Here is a 10,136-nt window from a genome sequence, read left to right on the forward strand (position 1 = left end):
CACAATGAAAAAAACATGCTAGTAGAAAAAGTATAAAATCCAATATAATCACTTTCCTATTAGATTTATAGCATGAAAAATAAAAAATAAAACGTTAGACCGATTATCACTAAACTAACACAATTTTATAAAATATAACTTAACTAGTAATGTTTTTAAAAAATAGTGAAAGTTCCTCGTAAACTAAGATTGAATTCGAAATATCATAAATACGTAAACTAATGTTGTTACTACATTAATTGAGAATTTATATATTTCTCCAATATAACACATTTTCATAAGCATAATCCGATGTCATATGGTACTTTTAAAGTTAAATTTTAATAGTTCTACATTTTTATTATTAAATTTGTCATAATACGCTCGAATAGCGTCATGTTTCAGTTGAGAACTTAGATTAGTAATGGAGTCTAATGGTTATGATTTTATTACCAGTAGTATTATATTGGGTTTGTTATTGTTGTTGGTTACGATTTCACTTAACCAATGTGGATAAAAGAATGATGAAAAAAAAAATGGAAACAAATTTAAATTTCATCAAATATATTATCATTCTTTTTTCACAAGTCTACCTCTAAAATTAAAAGAAAAAATATTTTTTCATTATCCTCATTTTATGGTACATATGTTTCAATTTACTCTGTCCCATAAGTTAATACTTTTTATATTTAAAAATAACTTGATTTTAAATTTACTATTTTATGTGATTTATAACTAATGAGATTTACGACTTATTTAAGATTAAGAATTTAATTTTTTTTATTAAAAAATGTTATGTATCGAATCAAATAATATTACATAAACCGATTTTATATACCTATTCTGTGTTACAACTTACAACGAACCCTCTCCTCTCTGGACTTTGTTGGCATGTAACGTACATATATCAATGAAGATTGGCTCTTTAATCCATTCATCAATGATTTATTAAAAGCCATCCCTTTCTGGATTTTGTGGGTGTTATTTCAACTAGGGAAATCGAAATCAAATAGACCCACTACTCCTCTAAATCCCCACACCCATCTCTCTCTTTCTCTCTCCTCAATCGGAAGGTATTTTTTTTCCCATCTGGGGTTTCTCTTTCTCTCTCTAGAATTCTGTTTCTTGCACTATCTTGATGCCTGTTGTTGTGTTAAAATTCAATCTTGATTATCGGTACCTGATTCTTGACTTGGGACTGATTAAAGATTTGATTTTTAGAATTGGGTTTTCCATTTCTTGGATTCTTTTCAGATCGGTGCTTTATCTGATTTTAATTGTAAAATGGGACTTTTTTTTGTATGTAAAGTTCTTTTCTTTCATGGTTGGACTTGTGTTTCTGGTTTAATTGTCAAGATAGGATCTTTTTACTTGACTAATTAGGTTTTCACTTGCTGTGAAGATTCCAATATATTTGTATTTGTGTCTTTTACAGTTTTACTGACTCTTTATGTGCTTATCTTGGTGCATTTGGGATATGTGTTAATAGCAAAATTGGGTTTTAATTTGACTCAAAGTGGCTATAGAAAAGTATATCAAGTCTTGACTTTGGTTGTGATAAGCAATAAACCTTTTAATCTTCGATCTTCTTTGTTTGTGAGATTATGTAATTTCTATTCTCCCCACTTCACCTTACTAGGGTTTTTAGTTTGTATTTGAAATTGAATTTGATAAAGTCTTTGGACTATCTTTTACTGTATCTGCTATTCGATGGCGATTTGATCTTGTGCGAACATGGTTAGGCATATAGGATTTTGGCACTGATTTATTCTTGTGGAGTTATTGTCTCAACATGAGGTTTCCATCTGAAAATATCTGCTCTGGTTATTGGTTCCATGGTGCTCAACTTTTGGCTAGGAAATATATCATTATCTGAGCAATGTCGTTACATTTGACATTACGCTGAAACTAGTCAATCTACCATATCTGATGATGTTGCTGTCCTGATTGTGAAGGGATTTTTCTTTTTTGTAGTTGAACATTATAAATAATCAAGAATAGGTATACCGATAATCAAGATTCTATCGAGCTTATTAACAAAATAGGTATGCCGTAGGCTCATAGGAAATTTTTGTGCTACTAGGTAGATAGTGTAAGTTCAGAAAGCTAGAGCTGAATGTCTGATTGGAATAGTCAAGTGTAGTATTTCATCTCGAGTATCACAAGAGATATTATTTCACTTTTTGTCTAATTGTATTGACTAATACGAATAAGAGAAGTCTATGAACTTTTGTGGTTCTCAGACACATGTTATCTGCATCTGGTGGATTAGCACAAGGTGGATCGTTTTGAACAGCTCTTTAGTTGCTTGTGTCTTATGATTGTTTGAACGAATCTTGAAGGATTGTATTCTGATGATCTTTTTCTGGCCCTTTTGCAGGATCCAATAATAAGTTGATTGTCTTCAACATCTGAACTACCAGCAAAAACTACTTGCGTGCAGTTGCCAACTGATCCTAGGATTATACTTATATTTGGCTATGGTATTTAATCAAATTCAATATGTTGCTATTACTAGGTTTCTTGATGTCATTTTCTCCCTATGTGCAAGTGAAATTGTTCTTACTTTTTCCTTATGCCATCTGTCAATTGATATTCTCCTTAATTTGGTGTGGCATAGGCAACTAATGAAAATCTCCCACCAAACGTGATAAAACAATTGGCAAAGGAATTGAAAAATCTTGATGAAACTCCTCCCGAAGGCATCAAAGTAGGTGTAAACGATGATGATTTTTCAACCATATATGCGGATATCGAGGGCCCAGGTATGGTGTCTTTGTTGTCTATATTTCAGTTTTTGAGACACAACAGTTGTTCTAATTGCTCTATCACTACATGCAGCTGGGACTCCTTACGAGAATGGGGTTTTCCGCATGAAGTTGATTTTGACGCACGATTTCCCTCATTCCCCGCCCAAAGGTTTGTCTCTACATGCAATGTTTTTAAGTTTTTCCTGTGACATGCTTTTGTAGTCTTTTACTTGTATCTAATTTAGCTTTGCATTAGCTTTTGTTTTAATCAGTTGGGCCCTGTATTAATCACAATTGAAGCGCCTTAGTCGTATTTTCCCCTTCATTCCTTTGTTTTAGGACTTTCCTTTTGCAAGCTCTTTTTTTTTTTTCCGTGATAAGTTACAATTGCTAGTTCTTTAGGGAAGATCTTTGTCACTTTTCATGACATATTTCCGGAACAGTTACCTTTTGCCAATGCTTAGGCCCAGTATGGACGAGCACATATAACTTACATTTTTTGTTTATCTCTCTAGGTTATTTTCTGACCAGGATTTTTCATCCCAACATTGCTTCCAATGGCGAAATTTGTGTCAATGCTCTGAAAAAAGATTGGAATCCTAATTTGGGCCTACGACATGTTCTCATGGTAAGTTTCTGCTTCTTCTAAGTCAAATATCGAGCCTGCCTAGATGACTTTAATAATATAAGTGTGAACTGACCTTTTCCTTTCTTTGATTTGTTATTTTGCTGTGGTCGCTGCTTTGTATTAGGTGGTAAGGTGTTTACTGATCGAGCCATTTCCAGAATCTGCATTAAATGAGCAAGCTGGTAAAATGCTGCTTGATAATTATGACGAGTATGCTAGACATGCAAGGTAAGTTAGTGTCACTTCATTATGTCACACTTGTACGATTTTATCACATTCTTATCTGGTATTACTCTGACTTGCTTAATTATCCTGTATCTAAATGCCATTTTATTTTCGGAGAGAACATGATTTTGTCGTGCTTAAGTTGTATCTTATTTTTGTGGATTCATGGAATGATGCTACCGTTAATTTTGATGACATGGTTGAAACTGGGGATGCAAATAGGAATTGATCATACATCTATCCAGTATTAATCAATTTATGATGACCAAAAAAGCGAATCACAACTCAGGCTCATTTCTCTTTGTAGATGTAAAATGTGACAAGGAGGATGAAGTGCCATAAAATTACCTTCTATCAAGTGTTATGAATTTTCATGATATGCTAGACTGCTTAGGATTTTAATGTTTTTAAGCCAGCAGTATCTTTGTATTTTTACAGTATCAGCTTGATACTGTTTTTAATAAAATCTTCACCTTATCAAAAAAAAGTGTTTGTAGGCATAAACCTGGAATTCCTGCTCGTAAATCCAACGGCTAAGTTGCATAGGGACTTTAAACCACTGTTGCTCACTAGCATGGCTTATGTGTTTGTGGGGAATATTGTTTCGATATAACTTATGACTAGCTACCTTTTGTAGTTTAAACCACTGTTTCGATTGCCGAATGTACTACTTACTCACCGTCCAATGTTCCTCTGTGTTTAAACATGCAGGCTTTATACCAGTATTCATGCTAAACCAAAGACTAAGTTAAAAACAGGAGTTATTTCCGAGTCTACTACAGCCCTAAATGTTGGCCAGACAAATACTTCACTGTGTAACGTTGATCAGAAGACTGCAATATCTGGAGTTACACCTCTCCAACAGCCTTCTCCATTAGCCCCTACAGCTAACATTGTAAAAGGTGGAAACAGTCTAGACCAGCCGCCAGCCCCCGGTTCAACTGCGGACACAGCGGTTAGTGGGTCAGCAGCACCACCATCGGTAACCCTGAAGAAGGAAGCTGGATTGCATAAACTCCCTGCAGATAAAAAGAAGATTGATGCGAGAAAGAAAAGCTTGAAGAGATTATAACTTGTTTTAATGGGGGGACTAAATCTTATTTTCTTTTTGGTTGCTTTTATTTGATAGATGAAAGAAACAGTTCTGCAGAACTGAGCTTGTATTATGTCCTGATAAATGAAATGGACTATTTGAGTTGTTCCTTTCAAGTTTTATGGTTACATTGTCAGTCTTGAAATTTTTTTGTTCAAAATTTGAAGTCTGTAGTTTGCAATGGTTGCAACTCAATCAGGCAATTGTAAGTTATAATAACTTGTGGTCGAAGTTGCATCCGATTAAAAAGGGGGATTTGGAATATGAAATTATGTTGTTTATCGATTATCTTTTTTGTAACCAGAAGCGGGCAATATATACATGTTTCCTTTTTGTTACAAGGAAAAGATTATCTTAATCCTTAAACAGTGCATAAACCTATACTTTTCTCCTCCTTTCCAGCTGAATAACTTGTCAAAGGGGGGAAACAGAAGAGAAAAACGGTTTCTCATTGTGATGATAAAGTGCTTAGCTTATCACCTTCTTTCTATCACTAAATCAAGTTTTAATACTTGGAAATTAACATCGATCCCAAAGATGAAATTGATAGACGTTGGAAAAAAAAAAAGGCTGTCCGATGTACTAAGCTCCAGCTATGTGCGGGTCCCAAGAAGGGCCGGACCACAACGGTCTATTTTATGCAGCTTTGCCTTGCATTTCTGTAAGAGGTTGTTTTCACGGTTCGAAAATTTAACACTATTTACGTATCAACTTGAAGTGACAGTTTTGAAACATCGACTGCAAGTTTAACCAAAGATTCTTTATTAGCTTCAATTTTAACCAATAGATTCTTTAATCACAAGTGTTATCAACAAAAACCAGAAACCTCAAAGAAGATTACCATTTAATTCGCGGAAACAACAGCACAGTAATGCTGATAAAGGAAATGCATTCATCAATTAAGAGAAGAAGAAGAAGAAGAAGAAAGATACTCCACCACTCTTACAATAAAGCACTACATTCATTCCAGGTCCAATACATCCAGATGGTACAACGAAACACATTACACTAGGCAAATCCTATCCCAATGAATTATTTTTGGATTTTCACATTTTTAACAAGTCTAAACTTCAACTTCAATAGAAGATGGTGAAATTACTTGGCCATCATGACCTTAACAAACTCCTCATAGTTAATTTGGCCATCACCATCGACATCTGCTTCCCTAATCATCTCATCAACTTCTTCATCAGTAAGCTTCTCCCCAAGGTTAGTCATCACATGACGAAGCTCAGCAGCGGAGATGAAGCCATTTTGATCCTTGTCGAACACTCTGAACGCCTCTTTCAGTTCCTCCTCGGAGTCAGTATCCTTCATTTTCCTGGCCATGAGGTTTAGAAACTCAGGGAAGTCAATGGTTCCGTTACCATCTGCATCCACCTCGTTTATCATGTCTTGGAGCTCTGCTTCGGTGGGGTTCTGTCCCAGCGACCTCATCACAGTCCCAAGCTCCTTAGTCGTGATGCAACCTATACAAAACTTCACAATTACCCTACTATACGAAAAATACTTAACAAAACACATTTCTAACCATAACATTGGGTCAGTAAGCTACTTCCCAATTCAAACAGACATAAGAAAACAGTAGATGCACCACCTTCCAACTTATGTCCAGAAAATATCAAAGCTAAACGATCAATTCTGGGTAACTTATAAGCCCGAACCGATAATAAAAATAACAAAATCTTTGTTGATTAAATAAATCCAAATATACAAATCAGACGCCCTTTTTTAATCGTAACCCAGTAAATAAATTCAGAAGATAAAGTTTTCAACCATCTCACTAATCAGAATCTCCAAGTAGACACCAGAATCAGCAGTGCACCACACAAACGGATAACTATACTAAGAAGCTCCCTCAATTAATGTTACTTGTATTTATATTTAAGGATCACAATAACATGAACTAGCATAACCAGTTCCAAAGTGGTAAATTACAAACAAAACTGCTCAGAATTCACATAACAGCTAAAAACGAATCCCCCCACGAGAGAACTAACATCATCCCTGACATACCATTCTTCCTCAAACAAATCTGTTGCCAGAATTTATATCACTCTAATTTGGCACAAACAGAACGCAATATCTGCTCTTGTTTAACATCATAGTCTAAAAAGAAGAAAATGATTTCCTTCACTATGGGGAAAAACATGCTCCTTTATAAATATATCATCTCTTTACGTTACTCGTCCAACCAATACTAAGACATTATTATCAATCGTTAACACAAGATCTGCATCAAATTTTCAATGCAAAACACTATCCATAATTGATGACACTATTATCAACCTTAAATAAATAATTTCCATTTGAAAACATTTACCACAAATAATATTTTGAGGAAAGCCTTTTCCTTCCTACCAAAAGACAATTGTTCCTCCAAACCAAAATCAGTTCAAACAAAGCCCGCCATAGATTTAGAAAGGGATTTTTGGCAGCATTTAAAACAAGCTAAAACCACAAGGTAAAGGCCAACTCTATCATCAAAATTAGATTATTTCTCCTTCTACCCCTAATCCAATTCAATTTACTCAACTTCTCGAAATGTCTCTTAATTAGTTTTCAAAAAATACAATAATCCATCAAAGTAACATCAAACTACAAGATTTCCATGTTCACTAGTTTTTTAGCATTTCTTCAAGCAAGGAGAGCAATTATTCCCTGTTAACCGAGTTAACATTTCTCATATATCAATCTGACACCTTAAAAACCAAACACCAAAAGGGACTAACACCTCAGAATCAATCAATTTATTAAAACCAAACGTCAGATCTGAAAATAAATTTGATCATACACATGCCTATATAAACATCAAACACAAAATATATACTCCTTTTGTACTAATTTATGTGTCACACTTTATTTTTTTTTAAGTTTTTCGCGCAAAGATTGATACATTTACGTATCTAGAAACAATTTCATCTTTAAAATTACCATTTTACCTTTGATAAGACATTTATAGTGACAAAATGAGATATTTATAGCCACAAAAATGTAAATTTCATATTTTAGATCACAAGTTTAAAAAAAAAAATTATTTCTTAATATCATCACATAAATTGGACATGGGCAGAGAGAGAAAGAAAATCGAACCATCTCCGTCCTTATCGAATAGGCTGAAGGCCTCCTTGAACTCAGAGATCTGGTCATCGGTTAGCTGATCCGCCATTTTCTTCTTCAATTCAACTACAGAGAAAACTTAAGAGAGAAGATTGTTCTGGAATTTCAGACACAATAATCGTCTTTTCAATTCACTTCGATTTCGGAACTATGGGATTATTGCTACTTTTATACCAATGACTACAATTTCTATGCTAAATAGAATAAGTAAAAAAAATAGAAAGAAAGAATTGGATTAAAGAAGAATAAATAACAAAATAAGTAAAGACTTGTCTCTCTCCCTACATTATATGCGGACGTGATCGGTTTATTTGTTTCAATGTTTCCGGTTTTCCCGCTTTGCCCTTATTGCCATAATGTAGTAATAAATATAGTTTAGAAAATTATCTTATATAAAGCAAAAATTAATGATATTTATCCATCTTAATAAACTTATTTCACTTACTAAACCTCAATTTGTGCGATTTCACTTATAGTTTGGAAGTGTATGTTCTAAGACTTTGAGGAATATACAAAAATAAATAAAGTTGCAAACTTTGTCGCTTTAAAATGCTTATAAGAATTTTAAATTTTTGAGAAGTAAATTAAGACAAATATTTAATTTGGCGTAGATCAAACAATATTCTTAAGCGAACTTTCGTATATAATATAAATAATACTTGATAATTTCAATTGGATACTTGGTTGATATTTTTTTTATATTTTATTAGTTAATTTTTAATCAGTATGCACTCACTTTATTTCAAGAATATAAAACAGTCTTTTTCTAAATTTTAGTGGATTAATTATGGCAACAAATATTGTACTACTCTACCAAAGTGTATATTAGACAATTAAAAATAACTAAAAGCACTTTCAACTTTTTGAGTTATGTCAATCTCTTTTTAGCAAGTTGGTATTATATCAACCTATGGAATTAAATTCTCTCTCCATTACATATATAGATGATTCTTCTATTATTATATAGAATTCAAAGAAATAGACCACAAATAAGTGTTGATAGCATCTCTTTAACCAGTTTGATTTTATTGTTGAAGTGCGCAAGAAACAAGATAACTTGTATCCATCCCCTTTATGGTAATATCTCATCAAATGTATCATTGATTTTATCAATCTTTTCGAACACCATAGATTTACTTAATAAATAATCAACCACTACTTTTTTTATTAAAAAAAAATAATCGGAAATGTAAAAGCTGTTCTGATCTCTTCAAAATATTACTCCTATTATCAAAGGGGTAAAACGGTAAACTCAAAAAGCAAGTCAAACATAAAGAAACAAAAGAAGTGTACGAACTAGTGTCATGTGGTTCCATCATTAGATCGCACATCATCTCAGTGACCACTTATTGTGTGCCACGTGTATTCAGATTTTCTCATTTTTTTCTTAATTTCAATTTCTATCTTTTCTAAAAACAATAGAAAGGCAAAAGAATAAAAGAAAAAGGCCCATTTTTCTCTCTCTTCCATTAGACAAAACGCGGTTACGCGTTTCTTACGCGGTATGCTTACGGTGACCTAAAACGAAGGGTGGCTGCTACGTAGGATTATGTCGTTTTCGCTTTAATTGGACAAAAAGAAAGAAATAAACTCTCCCTTGCAGGCTTGCACCCCCGAACTTATTCATATTTACTGATTCTCCCCCTCTCTTAACTTTCTTTTTTTAGTAATACAACTCTTCCTTTGTTTTTTGGTTTTCTCATTGCATTATGTTTACCTCGAAATACGAGTTACAATTAATTTTAATTTTTAGTTTTAAAGATACGTGATTAGGTTCAATACCAATTAATAATCAAGAAATATGAGTAAAAATGAAAGAGACAAGTGAATCAAACTAATGTTGCTTGACAGCGGCGACCTCGAGCTTAGTGACCTCGAGGTGGGCTTAGAACAACCAGAACGATTAAGTAAGAAGAGTAGAGCTAAAGGAAAATGCAGATGAACAGTAGACAAAAAGCAGAGAGTATATTCTTTTCTCAGTGATTATATGATGTTACAAATGATTGGGGTCTCCTTTATATAATAGGGGAACCCTAAATAAGGAATATTTCTATTTACAATAGGGAATATTCTTGATACAGCTGTCTAACCGCCTAGTACGGAATCGTACAATCCTATCCCGAGATTTGCGCCACGATTTTGGGGACGTGGCAGGAATCTTGTCCTTCTGTAACAAACTCACAACGGCACTATCTCGGAGTTGGTTGTACTCGGTTCCGGTGTTCCTCGAGCACTTATGTATTCGAGCCTCTTATTCTACCTTCGATCCTAAGCTTGGCTCTGATGTCCCTCTAGCACTTAGATCCTCGGGCATTGCACTCTGTCTTCGAGCTCGAGTTTG

The 10,136-nt window shown here is 33.8% G+C and overlaps 2 protein-coding genes across 3 annotated transcripts; one reads left to right on the forward strand and one right to left on the reverse strand.

Annotated features, from left to right (window-relative positions):
- The first annotated feature begins 826 nt into the window (after positions 1-826).
- On the forward strand, positions 827-4,816 carry LOC109207502 (ubiquitin-conjugating enzyme E2 22). Of its 2 annotated transcripts, none has more exons than XM_019370440.1 (7): positions 827-1,052; positions 2,360-2,462; positions 2,600-2,744; positions 2,821-2,898; positions 3,245-3,357; positions 3,482-3,585; positions 4,294-4,816. In XM_019370440.1, the coding sequence occupies exons 2-7, from the start codon at positions 2,460-2,462 to the stop codon at positions 4,652-4,654; spliced, it is 804 nt and encodes a 267-aa protein (XP_019225985.1). In that variant the 5' UTR covers positions 827-1,052; positions 2,360-2,459; the 3' UTR covers positions 4,655-4,816. The 2 variants fall into 2 exon arrangements, with proteins under 2 accessions (XP_019225985.1, XP_019225986.1); XM_019370441.1 differs by lacking the exon at positions 827-1,052 and adding an exon at positions 1,092-2,257.
- Positions 4,817-5,547: 731 nt separating this feature from the next.
- LOC109207504 (calmodulin-7) lies at positions 5,548-8,030 on the reverse strand. Its single transcript, XM_019370442.1, has 2 exons — positions 7,769-8,030; positions 5,548-6,144 (listed from the first exon to the last, which is right to left on the reverse strand). The coding sequence occupies exons 1-2, from the start codon at positions 7,842-7,844 to the stop codon at positions 5,771-5,773; spliced, it is 450 nt and encodes a 149-aa protein (XP_019225987.1). The 5' UTR covers positions 7,845-8,030; the 3' UTR covers positions 5,548-5,770.
- Between the last annotated feature and the right edge of the window lie 2,106 nt (positions 8,031-10,136).

This window comes from Nicotiana attenuata, unplaced genomic scaffold, assembly GCF_001879085.1.
Source record: "Nicotiana attenuata strain UT unplaced genomic scaffold, NIATTr2, whole genome shotgun sequence".
Classification (NCBI taxonomy): Eukaryota; Viridiplantae; Streptophyta; class Magnoliopsida; order Solanales; family Solanaceae; genus Nicotiana; species Nicotiana attenuata.

What these genes read in the sequence shown, in the direction of transcription:
- LOC109207502 (XM_019370440.1), top strand. An exon ending in TGCGGATATCGAGGGCCCAG is followed by an intron (nt 2,745 to 2,820) that starts GTATGGTGTCTT and finishes CACTACATGCAG; the next exon opens with CTGGGACTCCTTACGAGAAT. An exon ending in GAGTATGCTAGACATGCAAG is followed by an intron (nt 3,586 to 4,293) that starts GTAAGTTAGTGT and finishes TTAAACATGCAG; the next exon opens with GCTTTATACCAGTATTCATG.
- LOC109207504 (XM_019370442.1), bottom strand. Translation starts at nt 7,844, where the DNA reads ATGGCGGATCAGCTAACCGATGACCAGATCTCTGAGTTCAAGGAGGCC. An exon ending in ATTCGATAAGGACGGAGATG is followed by an intron (nt 6,145 to 7,768) that starts GTTCGATTTTCT and finishes AGTTTTGTATAG; the next exon opens with GTTGCATCACGACTAAGGAG.